This window comes from Micromys minutus (assembly GCF_963924665.1).
Source record: "Micromys minutus genome assembly, chromosome: 20".
NCBI classification, from domain to species: domain Eukaryota; kingdom Metazoa; phylum Chordata; class Mammalia; order Rodentia; family Muridae; genus Micromys; species Micromys minutus.
In genome coordinates this window covers 9,704,576-9,725,467 of record NC_137955.1, presented here as the reverse complement: position 1 = coordinate 9,725,467, position 20,892 = coordinate 9,704,576, and the positions used below count along the sequence as shown (strand labels likewise).

The 20,892-nt window shown below is 40.8% G+C and overlaps 2 protein-coding genes across 4 annotated transcripts in view; one reads left to right on the top strand and one right to left on the bottom strand.

Moving 5' to 3' along the window:
• ERCC8 (ERCC excision repair 8, CSA ubiquitin ligase complex subunit) overlaps positions 1 to 19,643 on the bottom strand; it is a 33,254-nt gene extending 13,611 nt beyond the window's left edge. For 2 of the 3 annotated variants that reach the window (XR_013975448.1, XM_080933522.1), the window contains exons 1-8: positions 19,534 to 19,643; positions 18,200 to 18,295; positions 11,480 to 11,581; positions 7,473 to 7,596; positions 4,488 to 4,569; positions 3,242 to 3,310; positions 1,912 to 1,978; positions 336 to 436 (exon numbers count right to left, since the gene is read on the bottom strand). Coding sequence is in view for 2 of the 3 variants with exons in the window: in XM_080933522.1 (XP_080789648.1) it covers positions 336 to 436; positions 1,912 to 1,978; positions 3,242 to 3,310; positions 4,488 to 4,569; positions 7,473 to 7,596; positions 11,480 to 11,581; positions 18,200 to 18,295; positions 19,534 to 19,610 (718 nt within the window). In the remaining variant the exon portion in view is untranslated. Of the gene's footprint in view, positions 1 to 335; positions 437 to 1,911; positions 1,979 to 3,241; positions 3,311 to 4,487; positions 4,570 to 7,472; positions 7,597 to 11,479; positions 11,582 to 18,199; positions 18,298 to 19,533 lie in introns of those variants that run through there. The other variant, XM_080933523.1, reaches the window with a different exon arrangement.
• Positions 19,644 to 19,811: 168 nt separating this feature from the next.
• Positions 19,812 to 20,892, top strand: part of NDUFAF2 (NADH:ubiquinone oxidoreductase complex assembly factor 2) — a 110,661-nt gene continuing 109,580 nt past the window's right edge. Inside the window, exon 1 of the mRNA XM_080933637.1 lies at positions 19,812 to 19,962. Within this exon, the coding sequence (XP_080789763.1) occupies positions 19,836 to 19,962 (127 nt within the window). The 5' untranslated portion in view covers positions 19,812 to 19,835. The remainder of the gene's footprint in view (positions 19,963 to 20,892) is intronic.

The window sequence follows — 20,892 nt, the reverse complement described above, 5'->3', positions numbered from 1 at the left end:
TTGATTCACGGTAAATGCCATTTACAAAAAAATCAGTTTTTAATTTGTCAATATATATATATTTATCATTTGATTTTAAAGAAAAGAAAACCCACCATAGGAAGCACTACTCTGGGGGCTGGAGAGATGGCTCAGTGGTTAAGAGCACTGACTGCTCTTCCAGAGGTCCTGAGTTCAAATCCCAGCAACCACATGGTGGCTCACAACCATCTGTAATGGGATCTGATGCCCTCTTCTGGTGTGTCTGAAGACAGCTACAGTGTACTTATACACATAAAATAAATTTTTTTTAAAAAAGCGCAACTGTATTTCTATATTAATATGGTCTTCATTACCTGATTCAACAGCTTGTGACTTTTTCCCATTATGCTGGTCAAGAGTAAGCAAGCATCCTGATGCTCTTCTCACATCCCATAACTTTACTCTACTGTCAGCACTAAAGGAAATCAGGGCAGATATTGGCATATGTAGCTGGATAATAACTCCACTGTTTGACGACTTGACCAGGGGTTTCACTCTATTAGCACATATATATTCCTACAATTGTACTGTATTGTTTCAACAAATATCCAACACTCACCAGTCACTAGTACGTAAAATAGTGAGACAGCAGCAAAGAGAGGTAACCTTTCTTATCAGATCACAGGGATAAAACTCTCCAGGGTCCCATCGCACTAGTTCTAGCATACTTCCTGTTATCCATACTTCCTGTTATCTCTCAATGTTATCTAGACAATTAAGCAGTTAAGGAATCTCATTGTTTAAACATTTATTTAGCATTAATTTGGGTTTCTTGGTTTATTTGAAAATAAGGTACATAAAAAAAGCAATTTATTTTTACTTGCTTTTTGTAGTCAAGTTAGTCTTTACTAAATTACATCTTCTAGAAGCTAGACACTTCATTTTCTTTCAAGTCAAACAACAAAGAAACAAACAGAACATGTGTGAATTTCTCCTCTAAAAAAATCACCTGATAATAACATATGCTCCCAGTCAGTGACTCATCTCTGTCTTCATAAAGACTGTGACACTATCCTTTAAAATCCATTTTACATTTATTACATGTGCAGCAGTATGTTTGTGTGCATGTGTATGCATGTGTGTACACGAGTGCAAGACAAAATCTCAGAGGACAATTCTTGTCCTGCTGTCTTCCCGTACTAGTTACTGAAGATCTGCTGCTACTGCGGCACTTCCGCATCGGATGTTCTGCAGGCGGTGATCTTTCCGCCTTTAGACTGCCTGCCTTCTCAAGTTACTATTGACCTGTACCTTTAGTACAAGACTGGTAATAGGCAGTAGCCATTAAATACTAACACATTAAATCAATGGATAAATGGATACTTTCAGAGCAAAAATTCTGGGTTAAAGAAACAACTCTTAAGTGTGTAGTGTTATACTTCCATGTACGAACACAACACAATTGTGTTACTAGCAGGGTGAGCTGATTCATGTCACCTGAGATTCTCTTGCTTTCTCTGGGTTCTGAATGGTGACTGCAGATGGATGTTCATGCAGAGGAGGGCACTGGGTAGACAGTGCACAGACTGCAGGTTCGAGCAGAGCCACGTGCAGCTGTGTGTTTCTGTAATCTCAGAGCTGGGGAAGGGAAACAAGCCAGCCCACCTACCTGAACTGATGAGTTCAAGGCTCAGTGGAGAGCTTAATAAATCCAGTGGAGGATGACAACCCCAGAGTCAACCCCTGGCTTACACACACAAACATGTACACTTGCACACATACAAACGATGCAAAGGATATTTTCTTTGCTGGTATGAATTGAAATTTGTTTAATGATTCATTTTCAGGTACTAACTATATATGACAAAATCTGTATCTTATGAAGATGCAATCTCTCAAATTGCTTCTAATTACTAGTATTAATATAAAACCAAATAAACTGCACTTTACCTTGCTGTTGCCAGGATATAGTCATAGCGTGGTGACCAGGAAACTGCCAATATTTCCTGTCTGTGACCTGCAAATACAAGTGAATGAAACATTTAAGAAAAGAAAACGGAACAGAACAGAGTGAGAAGGCAGTAGTTTTGCCTGACTCAGAGAACAGCAAGCACAAATGGTAGTGAATGGGTAGGACCATGTCTTAAACCTGCAGTGTCTTCGTTTAAAGACGATGTGAGGTTTCCGGGATGTTTTCAACCCAGGACTTTTAATGTGAAAGAACTGACTGGTCTCTGCTTTGGAAAAGCACAATTACTAATGTGTACCCATCACTCCACATCGCTGAGGTGTCTATCTCTATAACAGATACACAGCAATAAAAAATAAGTATTTAAAAAAATATAAGGATATTTTATGGCTTCTTATAAAGTTATAACAGAAAAAAGAAAAACTCTTGACTGAAAAAAGCAAGTTTACAGTTGTTTCTAATAACCTGAGATGACAAATTCATAGAATAGTTTTACCTAATGGAACTATTGAAATCAGACATTTCATCTGCCTAGCTTTTTATCAACTGAAATTATTGACATGAGAAATGCTATCCACTGGGCTGCAATGGTCCGTGGTAAGAGCCTTGCTGCTCTTGCAGAAGACTGTGGTTTGATCCCAGCACCCACACGACAGTTCAACACTGTAACAACTCCAGTCCCAGGGAAGCTGACACCCGACCTCCAAGGTCACCAGGCACGTTTGTGGTGCACATACATACATGCAGGAAACACTCATACACATAAAATTATTAAATAAACCTTAAAAGAAGCTACTCATTCCATCAAGTTTTTCTGGTATATTTATTATGTTTCTCAGAGACAGATTAAAATGTGTGTTACATTCCGACATTGCATTGTTTAGAATTAGATGAAATAATATGGATTGAAAATTAATGAACTTATTTATTTCATGTATTTTTGCCAGAGTTTTATCACTTTTTTCTAAGATATTTGTGCTGAGGAGAAAAGATATTTACATATTAAGAAGCTCCCTCATCAGCCACATTATCAAATGGTTTTCATGTAGAAACAGCCGAAGGCTCTGAGCTGGGTTTTCTGTTTCCCAGATCCTCTGAGCCCTCCTTACAGTCACTGCTCACAGAAACGTCTCAGCAGCTCAGTTTTACAGGAAGGATGCACAGAGGGACCTTTATTTCTCTGCTGTCTTAACAACTAGCACAGAATGCATCAGCCATGCCATTTACAAAGAAAGCACTGTTAGTAATGTTTCTTCTACTGAACACTTCACTCAAAGTAGTAGTTGTTCCATATTAAAAAAAAAAAAATACCCTGTAGAATGTGAGAACAGGATCCAGACTTTAAGTCACAAAGCTGTACCTTGGGTCCTCTGGTTCCAACTGTTAAAGGAAAAAAAGAAAGAAAAGATTTTATATAATATTTATCATACATTATAACAAAAACCTCAGCAAATTACCGTTAAGAATCACAGCAATTTCAGTTTACCTACACAGAAATAGAAAAGGCAGGCCATAATGCGTTTACAAATACCTCGACCGTCTGTCTGTATTGGTTACGACTGAGAAATGGACCTGTCTGCACTTCACCCACAGTAGAGCTGTATGCTTCATTGCCTAGTCTCAACTTACAACAGTACAGTTTGCACAGCCTGTAGGGCTATGCAGAGACACGGAGAAGTAGGTACAGTGAAGTGTCCCAGGGAGCTTCCATCAGCAGTCCAAGGCTATGTGTCGTTCTCTGCCGTGCTATCACGCGAACCATTCCCGTTCATCAGCACTTTCCCCAGGTTAATGCTATTGCTATCCCTCCAGTTGCCAGAAAGAGTATCACAGCAACTGACCCAGGCTGCACATTCCTGAAGATCAGTTTGTGTCTGAGAAGCAGCTGTGGGATGTGGGATGGAAACTGAGGCCAGGAGACTCAATAATGGAGTCCTGGGACCAGATACCTAATTATTAGGTTAACATTTTTTCTTCTTTATACATAAATGTTTTGCTGTTATTGTAGGATTCATATTAATACCTATTTGTTTTCCACAACAATGTTAAAGAGAAAGTTTTCTTTTAATTGTGCTAAACAGGAAAAATTATCAAATTAAATACAAAGCTTGTGTGTGTGAGAAAGAGACAGAAGAAGAGAGACAGAAAGAGAGGAAGGGGGGGAGAGAGACAGCGAGAGAGGGGGAGAGAGAGACAGACAGAGAGACAGAGAGAGATAGGACATGTGCTGAGGTCAGAGGACAATCTACTGTAGTTGACCTGTCCTACCATGGGTGTTCCAGGGATCACATTCTAGGCATCAAGCTTGACAGCAAACAGTGAAGATTGGTGATTTAAAAGGACTAAGAGAGCAGACACAGGCTCTCTGAGAGAAGCATAGGGAAGGAAAAAGGAAAGGGGGAGAGAGAGAACAATACTATTCGTCTTTGAATCCTAGCCATTAGCATGTGCTGGGCCTACACCAGAATATAGTGTTTAAAGTTTTTCTAGGTTAACATAACTAACTCTAAAATGGGACAGTTTTCAATACACTAAAAGGCAAAGGATGTATACTCACCTGCTACCAGACAGTGCTTGGTGGCTGCTGGGGACATGTGATGACTGTAAACTGTTTCCTCAAAATTAAACACATCCGCAGCCTGTTAAAAGAGACGATTAAAAAAAAAAAGTAAAATCAAAGCAAGAATTCTCCTTCTCACAACTTCAACATATTCTTAATTGACTATTAGCAATTTATCAACTAAAACATGACAAATCTCAGAACTAAGACAAGAATCTGGCTCACCTTTCCTCTCTAGCAGGCCAGCATCTCCAATCCACCTCAGTTTTTATCCCATGTTGCCAATCACACACCCTTGTAATCATGACAGCTATCGGTAACCACAGTATCTCCTCCTGGCTTCTTCAGCAACTACCCTAGAACTCTGGAGAAGCCCCTGAATCCCTAGCATTCCTTCCTGTCCACTTTTCCTCTCCCGCTTGGACTGTAAAGTCCAACACATCCAACACCACTATCTGTGTTTGCTGCTATCCTATTTGTCAAAACCTCTATCCTAAAGACATAAAATACCTCCACTTTGAATCTATGGCTGTACAAAAGGGCTGGCAAGCTTTTCCTGCAGTTTCAGTGAGCAAGGACAGTCAGACATCTCTGCTATGGTAGTGTCAAAGAGGCCATTAGCAACGAATAAAGATGCCTGTATTTTTTAAAAGATTTATTTATTTATTTATTATATGTAAGTACACTGTAGCTGTCTTCAGACACACCAGAAGAGGGCGTCAGATCTCATTACAGATGGTTGTGAACCACCATGTGGTTGCTGGGAATTGAACTCAGGACCTCAGTCAGTGCTCTTAACCACTGAGCCATCTCTCCAGCTCCATGTCTGTATTCTTAATATCACTTTATTTACAAGATATCTTGAGTCAGACTTGCCCAAAGCTTACTCTTGGACAGTCTCTGCTTTACTCGGTGAAACCCTGCAGATAGCAGACTGGCCTCCCTGAAAGAGCACTCACTACAGGTGGACTTTAGTAAGGAGTGCCAGTGTACAGTGCAGAGTCTCACTAACTAGTTGTCTGTGTTATCCTGCAGCATTTCCAGCTCTCCCCACTGCTCAAAAACATTCTTACTCAATCACAGCAGGTAATCAGATCGTTCAGTTAGAAAAACTAAAAGCCACTGAATCAGAAATCTCCCAATCTCTTATGCAATCTCTTATCTCTTATCTCACTTTTGCTCAAGCTTTCTACTCTTCATTTCCGTCATGGAAAAATAGTCTTTCCCCATTCACAAGCTAATCTCTCTGCTTGTGTTCAGAACTCCTCAACACTGTGGCCAACTTCAGCCTACAGTCACCTATAGATTATTTCTCATTACTGTTCTTTCTGACTCATCCCCAGGAGCACTGAAAGCTAAATCTTCATCTTAATATCTATCCCTAGGACAAAATGAAGAAATAAAACTCAACTTAAAAAAAAAAAAAAAAAAAAAAAACCCTCAACTTTCTTTTCTCTTCTTCAATATCAAATTTAGCAATCTTTAATCACCGTTTCTCCTTTTTTAAATTATATGATTTAATTTTATGTGCATTGGTGTTTTGCCTGCATTCATATCTGTGTAACACCATGTGGGTGTAGCAAATTGAAGCCAGGTCCTCTGGAACAGCAGCCAGTGCTCTTAACCCACGGTCTCTCCGGGACTCATCTCTTAACTCACTGCAGTCTTGGCTCTGTCTTATTTGTATTTGCACATGCTCTTCGCTATCACGGATGGCTCCGTCAGTCTGTTGGTGAGCTAGGAACCAATACAGCCATTCACCTCACCGTCCTTGCAAGTCTTTTCCTTTCCATTACTTCCAAGGGTTTGTTGCCACTTCTTTTGTGGTATAACCCTGGTCACTCTTAGCATTTTGTTCTATTAAGCTTCCTCTCTGCAGCTGAATGTTACTGACTCACAAACCTCCACTTTCAGTGTGGATTCACTCCTGAATCAGATTCAGATAGATCAGTTCTAGATTATCTCCAGATGCATTTCTTGCAAAGCCTTTGATCATAATAAACTACCCAATTCCCATTCCAGAACTGAGGACCATTCTTGTGTGTGTTGCTGCTGTTCTGAGAAAGGGTCCTGCTCTATAGCCCAGACTGGCCTTGCTACTCTGTCTCTTAAAAGCTATCCAACTCCTGCCTTCTCAGTCTCTTGCTGTACATAAAAAATGACAAGGGTGCAACATTAATAAAGTTGAAGTTACTTTTCTAGATCTTTCTGTTCTCTGAGAACCAGCCTATAGGGTTCTAGATTCCTTAGCAGCTTTTCAAATCCTTTAAACAGAACTTTGCTGGTTTTGCCAATGGGGAATTGGTTGGCCCTCAAGACACCCCACTGTGGTCAAAACAGGAAGTTCCTGACACACATTTAGTCTTTACCATGTATGTTTTGTTGGCTTTTGTTTTTTTGAGATAGGGTCTTATTACATAACCCTGGCTGGCACAGAACACAAGAACACAGGCAATACTAATCTGAGGAGATGGAGAGGTTTTACAGGTGTGTAGACAGAAAGCTGAGAGAAAAGAGCAGAACTGAAATATCTCACTAAGTGTCTTGTAGTTCTCATCTCTGCTATCTACATTTTTATTAAACTCTACTTTAAAAACTTTCTTTTCCTGCAAGATTCTAGATCAAGAGGGGAAAAGTCTAATTCTATTCCTTAGCTCAAAGTTTTCAAAATAAAGCTATTTGCTAAGGTTCTGTATGTCAGTGCTCGGCATTGTGCTAGATATCTTATTATGTAGGTAAATAAGCCATCTAGAACAGAGGGCACCATTCTAGAAGGTGCCCTCTTGCCTTCATTTACAGAGGCACAGAGATGCAGGGTTCTTTGGCACTTGCACACTGTCACAGAGTTAATCAGCAGAAGTTAGTTAACTTGACTGTTTTCATATCTGACACTCAGAACGTCTTAGCAAAATCCAATTCAGTTGAAGACTCGATTTTCCATCACCCTACAAAGCAATCCAGAAAGGTTGTTAATGTTCGTACCTGCAATGTGTTTGTGTCCCATACTTTCAGAGTTTTATCAAATGAGCTGGATGTGAACATGCCAGTGTCATGAGGATACCACTGAACAGTCTCCACACTGTATTTGTGAACATCAGGATGGCTTCTACAAAACAGCAATCAAGATTTAGAGACTTCAAGTGTATTAATATGGAAAACAAAGCAGGCTCAAGAAGAAAGACACAGATTGCTACGTTAATATCACACATACTTGTCCTAGCTGCTCAGAAGGGGAGAAAGGACGTCAGATTCAGTTCTCACTGTGAGATGTGGAGGCTTGCCTTCTCCTGAGACACACCATTCGAGATATGCTCACTCCTGTATTGTGTTCAGTATGTGTGTAAGTATGCGGGGGTGGGGGGGTGGCCAACCATGGTGGACTTCCTTCACCTTGGAGGTGGCATTGGTTTTCTGTACTGGCATGAGATTTTCCTTTCTCAATTATTATTAGAACTGTGGAATGCTCCCTACACTGCCATGGGATTCCACACAATAGTGCTTACACACTATAATAGTGTTCACGCACTATAGTGTTCACCACAGTTGGGTGAAGACATTTAAATATGTGGACAGCAGTTCATAGGCGCTTTTTTTCTTTTCAGCTACAAATTCAAACTTCTCCCAGATGCAGGGAATGCGTTCTGTTGAGAGCAAGTGCCTCCTTTCTATTATAGAAAGTGAGAAACTCTAGAAGTCTTTTCTTCTTCCTTAGCACCAAGAGCAAAGCTGTGTGCTGAGCTTCATTGATCTGCTTGGTTTGCGAATCTCCAGGTGTGCACGAAATCCCAAAGAGAGTAAATTAGCCAAGACTGTGGATGCCGGCCTAAGCTGCTGACATGTTTCAAAGTGCAAATAAAATCATTTTGTCATGTGACCTGGGGATGTTCCCTGTTCTAGCACTTCTCCCCCCCTCCCTCCCTCCCTCCCTCCCTCTCTCTCCTTTGTGTTCACTGGATAAATTTGATTCTCTCATTTTCTTCACAATCATGTGAGATACAAGCACATTCCAATAAATGTCTACTTGAACTAAGTTAGAATGACTCTGAATTGCTCCACAGAGTCTTAGTTTCAACATAGACTTCTGAGGAGTTTTTTTTTTTTTTAAATAAAGCCAGTCCTTACTGTGGAAATACAAACAGAAGCTCATTTATATTTTAAAGTTAAATTTTGAATAAGGACACAATGTTGTATCATTCTATTACATGCATTATTTTCAGGTACATTTAGTAAGAATTTTGATAGTAAGATCTTATTAATGCTCAAGAACAAACAAATTAAGTATACCAACACTAAATATTACTAAGTTGCCTAAGATAATAATATAATAAATTTTATTAAAATTATTTTTTAGAATGATATTGTAAATATACCCATTTTGAAATGCAAAGTCATACTTTGAGACTTTAAACCTAGAAATAAAACTCATAATATAATAAAATAGAAACATTAAACATTTACTCATATTACATATGAAAAAACTTAACAGATCACAGTTCTTCATAGAGCAACATATGTATAAGTATATATATGTTCACATAAACATATATCAATCATATAAAATATGTATATATTTAATTATTAATAAACTTAATGCTAAATTTTAATCTTAGATATCAGATTTGATAATTATTAAATTAGAGCTGGGTGTAGTGGCACAAACCTTTAATCCCAGCACCTAGGAAGCAGAGGCAAGCAGACCTCTGTGAGTTTAAGGCCAGCACTTTAGAATTTAATTTCCTTTGTTTTTTCTTCTTGATTAGGGCTTTAAGTGTGTAACTGGTTCAAACCTCTTAAAAAGCAGGTCTCACACAGTGCTGCAACTCTGAGAGGCCTTCAGCACTGTTATTAATCTTGTTTGCCCACCATTAATTAGATGATAAGGCATTATTGCTGAAGACACAGTACATCCTGGTTGCAGGACTCAGAGACATGAAGCAGGAACTGCCCTGCAAGCATCTTCCCAGGCAGGCAGCTCTCACAGTGCGGGGTAGTTACTCTCTCATTGGTAGTTCTACCCAGGTATGAAAGCTGCATGCTAAATACCAGCCTGTCAGGCCAGGTGGCCATCAGTGGCAAGATGGGACTGAGGTATGCTTCACAAAAAGGCACTTGGGCCTACTACTGTAAAGTTCTTCAAAAGCCCATGGTATGGAGTTCACAGGCGTGGGCAGCTAACCTACTAGAATTGTTTTGCTAAATGGACATGGTGTCAATTGCCTTCTAAATGTTTCCATTTATACCCACAGACGGGGGCTACCCTCAGGCTCAGAGAAGCTTCTTTCTGCAGGGGTAGCTGCTAAGGCAAAGACTTAGAACAGGTCTAAGTGCTGAGCTTAAGAACTGTTGAGTGCTCAGCTCTGTGTAGACAGAATGGAGATGAGGACAGGGAGAACTTCTTCAGGACAGCATGGACATTGCATGAAGCCACAGCAGCCATGATTATCTGTCTAAAGCTCACACAGGATCAAGCCAGTCCACACCGCAGCAGGGACGGAGGAGCTCACAAAACTCCACTCCTAGCTGAGGAGCTACTAGCAACTGATGGATGACTTCACATCCATAAGCATGCCTTCAGAACTATCTGGACTAAATGAGTTACAAACAAAGAAAATATAAAGTTGGGAGGGGGACATGTTGAGGAGGGTCCTGCGAAGTGGGAGGGAGATCTGATTAAGATACACTACATACAAGTATGACATTGTCAAATAATGAGATAACACTCTACAAAAAGATGTCCTAGAGTATTTTTGTTTTGCTTCTTTGGTTTTGTTGTTGTTTGGCCTTTAGTTTGTTCGTTTTGGAGACAGGGTCCTCTCTACACAGTCCTGGCTATCTTGGAGCTCACTAGGTTGACCAGGCTGGCCTCAAACTCAAGAGTTTCTCTTGCCTCTGCCTCCCAAATGCTGGGACTAAATAAAGGTGTGTGCCACTGTACTCAGCTATCCTAGAGTATCTGAGTAGGTAATAGTCTTAATTTTTAATTGTGTGTGTGTGTGTGTGTGTGTGTGTGTGTGTGTGTGTGTACATAGCAGCATGGGCCAGAAAACAACTTATGAGAGCCAGTTCTCTCCTTCTGTTATGTGGGTCTCAGGAACAGAACTAAGGTCACCAGGCTTGGTGACAAAATGCCTTTACCCACTGAGCCATCTAGCTATATTCCTTTTGATTTGCACAGTAGTTTTTACATTTTCAATATGCTTTAAAATATTTAATTATTACAGAAGCTTGATAAGAATGATGGAATCAGTAACATTACTTCAAAAACAAAATAAGCCAGTCTCAAGAGAGATTTAGAAAGCTGTGTTTCTAAGATGGATAGTGTGTAAACACAATAATTAGAACTCAGAGCCTAGGGTCCTTTGCAGTGCTCTGGGAACATATGGCTCTGTGAGCTTTTCCCTGTGAGAGCACACTGGCTAAAGCAAAGTTGGCTTAAGAACAGATCAGACACAGATGGCAAAAGAGCTTCATATAACTGTTAGAAAAAAAAACACTATCAAATAGCCAGAGAAGTCAGGACAGACAGGTATATTTTTAGGTTGCAATATGTGTGTGTGTGTGTGTGTGTGTGTGTGTGTGTGTGGTGAGAGGACTGCCTGCATATTATTACACTCTGTTTTTAATCTTTTCCCCATTAACATCAGTTGAAAACCTAGTCTGCATTTATAATTAGCTGAAAGATTCATACATGAACCTTATACTGAGTGGTATTAAAATCGTAGCTACTGAGATATGCTCTGTAGGTACAGAATAAAATGACACAAAAGTTTGTTTAAAAATTCATTCGAAAGGTAACACAAAAACTGAAGGAAGTCACATGACAGAAATATATTGAATTTTGATAGTTTTCAAGAAAGCGTCAAGGGATATCCATGTCAATTGAAATTTTGTTTACACTGTGCAGATGATTACTACTTTCACTGTTTCCATTTGATGCTAATGATACTGAACTGTTTATATATTCATGAGTTACACTTTCAAATACACACCTGCCAATGGAACACACTGCTTTACATGTGTAATAGGGCTGTCTGCTGGCGTTCTCAAGGTCATAGAGTACAATCACACCATCCGAACCACCTGACAACATGCTGACAACAGAGAAGTCACATGAACACTGTGAGAAGTCCACCTACGGATGATGCCTTCATGACTGCACACTGACCTATATGCTGGAAGTATTGAGACAGCAAGTTTGGTTATATCTAATAGACTTCAGTAAATTGGAAATTCTTAACATTTACAAAAGCACAATCACAGAAAAACTCAACCTTTGATCATTCAGGTTCACCTCCATGATTGCAAAAGAATGGCAGGACAAGATGGCAAAAGACAGCTAAGAAAGTCAGATTACAGTGTCACTCTAAATGTCTTCTTACATCTGCTAAATGAAAACAGAATTTGTCTATTACCAACAGTAGCTATGGGTTCTTGAGCACTTTACATCACCTATGGGCCTTTGGACATTTGTAAAAATAGTAATAATGAAGTGAGGGGCATTTCACCCAAATGATAAAGCTGACTGACAGTGTCTCCAGCACCAACAATGCACTCTGCTAAGGAGCTGTGCACATGCAGCATGCTCCCTGACCACCTGGAAGGTTACAGGCTAGCAGGGAAGACCTTGTGTTGTAGCAACTGGGATCACCATGGCAATAAGCTACTTCTATTTTAGCTTGAAGCTTCAAGGATGGCACCCTGGTTATATAATATTTAAACTGGTACCTGGAGGGGGAAGAGAAGGTAGCCAGCAAGGTGCACGGGAGTCTCACTCTACTGATGAGGGAGGACTGTACTGTGAAGCCCAGGAGGGAGCAGGGAGACCTGAGAAGCCCACGGGTTGTACAGTCAGTCTGACTTAAGAGCAAAGGGCACTGAACGGGCAAACCTATGCTTCAATCAGGTCCATTATATTGGGAGTGCTTGGAAATGATTTGACTTAAAAGCTTTGTAAAATTATTTCTAAATAGTCATATGCAATCATATACTTGACAACAAAAAGGTCTTCACATTAATTCAACTAACTTACAAACAAAATTAGCTTGTAGAATATTCTTAGTCCATGACGTACATTACACAGGACCCCAAGTCTTCCCAGGACTGCTCTTAGCTTGTTGTAGGTTGTTTGTTCTCTAATTACATTACCTGAAATTATCTCTGAACTTGAAGCTGTAACATTTAACTGACTTGCCCATCAGCCATCATATTTTCAGTTTAGAACAAACAACAGGTGGTGAAGCATGAAGCGAACTCAGAACAAAGTGTACAAAAGGGAGAGTCTTAACTTTCCCACAGACTGAAGTACATCCATTTCACAGTCAATACTGTCATGTCTTCTGTATTTCCACCCTCACTCGGAGTGCCATCCCTCTACATTTTTTATAAGATGAAAATCTCTTTGCAAGAACAAATATTCATGGGAGAAAATACAGGGAGAAAATAAAGGAGCAGGGATTGGAGAAAAGATAATCCAGAGACTGTCTCACCTGGGGATCCACCCCATATGCAGCCACGAACCCCAGTAACTATTGCTAATGACAAGTGCTTACTGGCAGGAGCCAGATATTGGAGGTTTCCTCAGAGGCAGAATCTGAGATACTCTGCCAGAATCATACAGATACAGTTCAGGATGCTTGCATCGTGGACTGAACATGTGGACCCCAATGAAAGAGCTAGAGAAAGGACTGGAGGAGCTGAAAGGATTTGCAACCCCATAGGAAGAACAACAATATCAACCAACCAAACCCTCCAGAGCTCCCAGGGACTAAAACACCAACCAGTGAGTACATATGGAGAGACCATGGCTCCAGTTGCATATGTAACAGAGGATAACATTGTCTGGCATCAATGGGAGAAAAGGGAGGCCTTTGGTCCAGTGAAGGCGTGTTTTACCTGTGTAGGAGAATGCCATGGTGCTGGGGTGGAAGTGGGAGCATCTTCATGAAAGCCGAGGGGGGGGGATGGGTGAGGGGGAAAAGGGAATAACATTTGAAATGTAAATACAGAGAATATCCAATAAAAAGGGTAATAGGAAGGAAGGAAGGAAGGAAAGAGGGAGGGAGGGAGGGAGGGAGGGAGGGAAGGAAGAAAGGAAGGAAGGAAGGAAGGAAGGAAGGAAGGAAGGAAGGAAGAAAATAAATTTCTTTGGGATCAAACTTAAGTGTAAAGGTTTTAGACATTCTGAATTTATTCCAGCATTTCACAAAATATAGGTACCCAATTAAAAGCAGGTGCATCTCATCAGCAGGCTCTTCAGGAACATTGCACAATAGTACCTTTCCCAACCACAGCTCTCTTCCCTTCCCTTCATTTCCTCACTAATGCGACTTGTATAGTAATCACCAACTTCCTCTTCTGAATACTGCACAGTCACCGCCCAGAAGTATGTCATGAGTAAAGAAGCTTTGCTTCAGATTGTGTTAGATGGATACAGACCTTCAATTCACCTTTGTGCTTTGTTCCCTTGACCTATTCTTTCTTGTGATCTATCCTTGGCAAAGCAGGTCATTTGCCCTGCAGTTTCAACCTTAGACTTTTAATCTTTACTTATAACCTTTGCTTACAGTTTCTTTATTGTGATGTTATCAGCAGCCAAACCAATACCTAGATCCACAAAGTTATACATTTACATGAAATACTGATATTTTTTAGAATTATTGGTCATCATCAACACATATTTCTGACCCTCTGGTTATTCTGGCTATCTGATTTCAACACAGTAAAATACCAAAGAAGGGCTAATGAGTACAGTGCTCTAAGAATTCCTGTATGCTGACGAATGTCTGCCCATCTGGCTTTGAAAATTGGTATGAGCAGATATAAAAGACTTAATTCTCTGAGTGTTTTAGATTTAAAAAAAAAATTCTTCCTTTGGGCAAAAATCCCAAAGTCAAATTCTGGTGACAGTGTGACCCATTCCCTTATACACCAAAGTTACAGATCTTACTCAAGCAACAAGGCTTATTGAATTAGTTTCATATTTATTCTGCTTGCTCCTGTTGGCATTCTCTATGGGCTCCTGTTGTGTGCAATCTGGGTCTTCTTGGCCTTTACTCTGTCTGCCCGTCTGCCTTCACATCCTGGTCTTCTTTTCCTTTCAGAGGGTTAGTGCTGGGTCTGAAGCTATGGCCTCACATACGAGAAGCAAGCACTACACCACAGAGCTACAGCCCAGTCCTGCCCCTCCCTTTCTTTCTGATCTTTAAGTTCTCAATGCTTTTTGCCTTTTGTTTCTAAGGAATTATACCCTGTACTGACTTGCTTGTGTTCTTCATGCTTTGGTTCATTTCTGAAATATTTTTCTTTTATTCTAATTTTCTTCTTGGGTTTAAATAACCTCATTTCTGAGATTCTTAAATTTGAATTTACATTATTCATCCATAGATTCTATCTTTTAAAATTATTAAGGGGGAAGGCTGGAAAGATAGTCCAGCTGGTTAAAGGTGTGCCACACAAGTATGACATAAGGTCACACACATACACCCGCACACAAAGATAAAGATTTTTTGTTAGTTTTGGAATATTATATTAGCACTAACACATTTTATGGATGACCTGTTGGGCATGATGTCGCTGTTTCTCAGCACTTACATCCTATTTTTGTATGTTTTCCCTTCTCTTTCAGAATGGAGTCCGGATTTAGAATAACAATTAAACTTTTATCTTCAGAAACATACTCCTTCTATTTTCTTTCCTTCTATAAGAAATCTAAGCCTTAACAGTTTTTAATAAGAGACTTTCTGATTCTGTTCATGCCCACACTGGGCTTCCCTTTCCTTCAGTGTGTACTGCCTCATACTGCTTAAGCTGGAGCCTACTTCTCAGTGTGTGGCTCCCTCCTTCACAGAGCTTTGGCCTACTAGTTCCTGGGAGCCATTATAGGGGCTAGGCTGAGCTCCTTCCTGTCTCACAAAGGCTGTGAAATCACCTATCACTAATGTGTGACAGACTTGCTGTAATCACATGGCTAATTAAAGATATCAGCCAGATCAGAGGCTCCATCAGTTTTGCTTCCTCTCCTTCTTCCATGTGTATGAGCTGACAGCACACAGATCTGCAGTTGTCAAGGTTTGTCTCCCCTTACTCAGAGACCTGTGCAGACACTTCATGACCTGGTGACCTTACAGGGGTCAGCTGAGATGACAGGTGTTTGTCACCACTTTACTGATGAACTGCATGCTTGTATCTGTTGGGTTTCTGTTTCTCTACCCGTACTGTAAATGTATTATCAATGTAAAACAAATGATTACTTCTAGAGTTGTTTCTTAATTAAATTTAATTGGTGTTTACAATAAGTAAAATGTTTTTATTAAAATAATTGCCAAAGTGTTCTTTTGAGTTTATTTACTGTATGAGTCCATTTGGTACCTGACACTATTATTTAACTATGAGGTTACTATTCTGCTAATCATGACCATATTTAAAAGATATTATTTTTATATAAAAGAAAAATTGCAAAAGATGAATTAAAAGAATTTAGAAGACATATAAATTTTCATCTTCATAAGGGATTACAAATGTATTCTATGTAATTGAACCTGCTAAAAATGTAGTTTACAGATAGTCTTCCTAAAATAACACCTATCTTGAAACTGGGTCTGGTCTACCAGATCTCTGCATTCTGGCCTTGACTGTGGTTTTTAGTGCTTCTGCTGTAGTGTTCATGGTGGATAAACAATACTAATATAATTATAAACAACTTACACACAAGCTGACTTTTCTTAAGGAAAAGAAAATACCTGGTTTCCAATTTGACATATATTTTCACCTTTATTTCTTCTTGCTACTAAATGGGATTATACATAGTATGTTTTAGCAAAAAAGAAATACACAGTTGTAGCTTTTAGCACATATTAAAGGGAAAGCCTCTTCGTTAAATGGCTCAGACTTTAATTAGATACACCATAAAAATGTCTTCATCTTACACTCCTCAGACATAGTTCACACGCACATAAACTGTAATCCAGCAGTTCTTACTGTTAACTGGTTACTGTCCCTCACAGGACACATGATCACTGGGCCAATGACTGGCCAGTATGCTGCTGTACTTTTCCCACTGGCACCAATGACCAAAGCAAATCAGTTGTCCTTTGCTCCTTAGATCTGCATGTATTTTATCAATGAGTGTCTCTCACCTGCCTCTAAACAGGAAATACTATGTTAAGCCTTAAAAGCTAGGAAAAAAAAAGAATTATTGTGCCATCTTTTAAAAGTAGCCATGTGCTAAATGGAGAAGTGTTTTGGCACGTGTTTCCTGTATACTATTATTATGGTAGAAGGGAAGGTAGAAAGTGCAAGCCTACCACACCCACCTGGTTTATAATAATGTAAACAGCTTACTGGGAAACAAAAAACAGGGCAATTGCTAACTAGATTACAAGAAGAGACACTACTTCCTGTAGCTTATTTTAATACATAATTTAATTATAGATATCATAAGGCTTGATTTTATTTCATTTCTTTCTAATGCTGGGGCTTGACTCCAGGGCCTTGTACCTGCGAGGGGAGAGTCTATTAGTGAATGACACCCTCAGCTCACATCAAGGGCTCTGAGCCCACATTCCTTAACCTTGTTTTCTCCTTCCATTCTGCTCTAGACTGAACCCAATTCTTGCGCATGCAAATCATACTTTTGCCACAGAGTTGCACTCTCTACCCCAAAACCTTCCTGTGTAAGTATTGTGGTGTGCCGATGCCTGGATGCCTGACGTGATGTGACAGGAAGTGTGAACAAGAAACACATGTAGCTACAGTGTAGGTCAAACAAGCATATTTTCAATACACATTTTCCCAAGTTCTTATTGTTGGGATTCTGTAAACCCCACCCCTCAGTTACCTGGCAACAGCCAGGCATACCCCACCCCTCAGTTACCTGACAATAGCCAGGTACACTCCGCACCACTTACCTGACACTATAAAAGGGGCTGCTTGCCCTCTCCTCTCTCTCTTGCTCTTCCCCTCTTCCCTTCCTCCCCCCTCTCCATGTGCTCATGGCCAGCCTCTATTTCTCTACCTCTCTACTCTCCTCTTCTCTCTCTCTGCCTCTACTACCTTCTTAACTCCCCCATGACCTAAATAAACTATTCTATACTATACCTCGTCATGTGGCTGGTCCCTCAGGGCGAAGGGATTCCTCCAGAGGCATCTCCCTTGCCCCCAGGCCTCGTCGCACCTCCATGGGCCATATGCCCCCCTCCCTTCATCCTTTCCCTGACATTGGTGCTGAAACCCTGGCTGTCATCTTTTAGCAACACTTACGACAAATAACTAAGCATAGACTAGCCAGGACAGACTGGAAGTCTGAAAGTTAGGTCACGGAGATAAGTAAGAAACTCAGGAAAACCGCTTCAAACCTAGTTTGCTAAACACATTTCTATCTTTTATATTTCACTTCCTATTAGGCCTTGAGAGTAACAACTAGGTTTTAGAAGTGCACCCAAACACATCCCAGCACTTAAAAGCCTCTGCACCAACATAAATTCCTGGTTCATCAATTTAACATGAATATATTTATGCCATTTTTGGAATACTGATATGATAACATTTTGCATATTTGATTTGCTGTTTCTATTTCAAATGAATAAATGCTTTTTCAACAAACACTACAATTTACAGTTTTAAATACTATTTCTAAGAGCTTTCTACTAGTCAATCTGAAACGGCAAGATTTTTCTGCACCTCTTAGAAAGAAAAGCAAAGCTGTAACTTACTATCTTCCTTCAACAGGCTCAATGTCCAGACTGTTGACTCCACTGCCATGGATTCTCTCAACATCCCTGTCTTTGTTTAACTCCAGGCCCAGGACCCTTCACAAAGTAAAAGGAGAGAAAGAGAAAACTTAACAATAAGAAAAATAGTCAATACCAACAAATCCCTTCCCCCCTAAGATTACACAGATTACCACAAATCCTACAAGTCTTTAGTTTCTTATTGCATTTAAAGGTCTTCATATTTGTAAATAAAAGCCTCAAAACAAGTTACCAACTACACGCAAATATTTCACTGGGAATACTACTTCAAATTTCATTCACACTTTCCTAACGCTGTGGTCCTTTGACTCAGTTCCTATGTTGCAGTGACCCCCCAACCATAACATTATTTTTACTGATGCTTCAAAACTCTAATTTTCTTGTTATGATTCATAATGTAAAACATCTGATGTGTAGGATATATGTAGCCCCTGTGAAAGGGTAGAGACCCACAGGTTGAGAACGGCTGATTTAAAGTTGTAAGTCCTTAAAAAGGCATCTATGGGTAAACTTTGAGGGAAAGATAGTCTAAGAAACCTGACTGACGACACCTAGTGGATAAAAGTTTGAACTACACAATTTAAAGATTCTCTTAGACGTTTCCTTAAGATTTAAAATACAAACTATATTCAATGCCACAGTTTAAATGAAGTGAATTAATTTCTTTTTCTCATTAGTGCCTTGACTGTTTTTAAACCTATCTTTATTCTTTTGAACTCTGCTTTGGATACGAATATGGAAATGTGAGGGACAGCAGTAACCGGAGGCCAAATTTGCTGGCTGGAGGACCAAGATGGGTTCCATATGTTGGAAAATCTGTGTGATTGATTACTGTACACCTGTTACTCAGTTTACAAACTCATTCAAATCAAGTAGGTTAGTCAAGTCTATGCCTTAGAGATAAACCCACATGAAATTTTACAAAAATAAAGACGTTGGTCAACAAAATGAGAGTGCACCAAAGAAATAATAAGATGGAGCAGGACTCAGTGGGGTTAGCTGGTCGTGGGATGTTCACGGTATTGCTACTGGAGAGACTGCCTTGAGCTTTCTCCAGAGTGACAGTTATCTAACTTGACTCTCTGGTTACTTTAAACTTCATTCTTCACGTACACGGCAAGCTACAATCATTGTGACCTGGGCTTCTTCTTAAAACTCTCCCCTACACGCACACGCGGGCCTCCCTCATCTGGCTCCTGCGATTTCATCTTCAGCCCAACCTTTCTTACCACCCTAACTCCCTGCTCCAGACTGTCACTTGGCACCATATGAGGAAAAGACGTGGCGTGCCTTACCTCCGTGTAGACTGCGCTCTACGCAGGCGAAGAGGGTCCTCCAACCCCGACTGTCGAGCGGACAAAAAGCTCAACATCTCGGTTCCACACACCGGCTTGAGGCCTGGGAGCCGCCATGACAGAGCTTGGACCGGGTTGCAACAACACGGGCTCCCATTGGCTAATCAGCGATGTGACGTGACCAAAGGAGAGCGGCGTTACTGGGGGGCTCGAGAACGCCGGGCAGTGGGCGGGGCTTCATGTGGGCGTGTCCTTCCGGGAGGCGGGGGAGGGGGGTCCGGGTCCTTGACCTGCGGGCAGGCATGGGCTGGTGGCGGGGTGTGTTGCGCTCTGCTTGGAGCGCCCTGTCCAAGGAGGTGAGGGAGCACGTGGGCACGGACCATCTGGGGAACAAATACTACTACGTCCCCGAGTACAAGAACTGGAGAGGTGAGGGCGAAGAGCGGCTACTGGTCGCTGGGCGTCCCGGGCGGGTGGCAGCCGCCGTACTTTGGGGCCGGGCCTCGGTGTCCTGGTCCCTGTCCCTGGTCCGAGGGCTTGGTGGTTGCCTTGGACAACGAAGTCTGGACCCAGTCCTCCAAGATCTTCCGCAGGGTCTGGGGAGCATCGGGAAAGACTTTGCGTCAGTGCTTAGCCGTGGTCTTCCGATGCCGGTTGTCCGCAGAGTTTACCTTTCCTAGTGGCTCCGTGGCCTCCCTATCTGTATCTGTCCTTGTCAACCTATAAGTTTCCAAATACAACGATCTTTTCTAACAGTTTCCGTTTCCCTTCCAAGAAGTCTTGAGTCCCAAGACCCTGTCCAGGTCGATTTCAGAAGCGTATGTCTAAAGCTGTTTTCAAGAAGTGGAACGGTTTAGTTAAGAGGTGTTCTGTTCTGGCCAGGCGGTATTGGATCACGCCTTTAATCCCAGCACTCAAGTGGCAGAGGCGGATGAGTCTGTGAGCTCGAGGTCAGCTTGATCTATAGAGTGAGTTCAAGGACAGTCAGGGCTACACATAGAACCCCCTCCAGGGGGGCGTTCCTTCTCCCCCCCCCTTCTTTTTCTTCTTTTGACAGCAGGCCACACAATGTCTTTTATTTAGGGGTCAGAGTTCAAGTGCTGACTGAGGCAGCTAAGGCACAAGTCAGTTATTCTCGCCTTGTTTCGGTGTTCTTGCATGAAAGGACTATAATAATAGTGTCTGTCGCTACTGGGACTGTCCAAAACCGGTCCGATACTGTATTTCATTCATTTCTCACGATAATAACTATGTTAAATGGTAATATAAAGTTCTTTTACTTAGCTTCAAGAAAGATTTTATTAATTGTATGTGTGTTGCCTGCATGTATGGGTTTTCACACTAATTGTGTATCTGGTG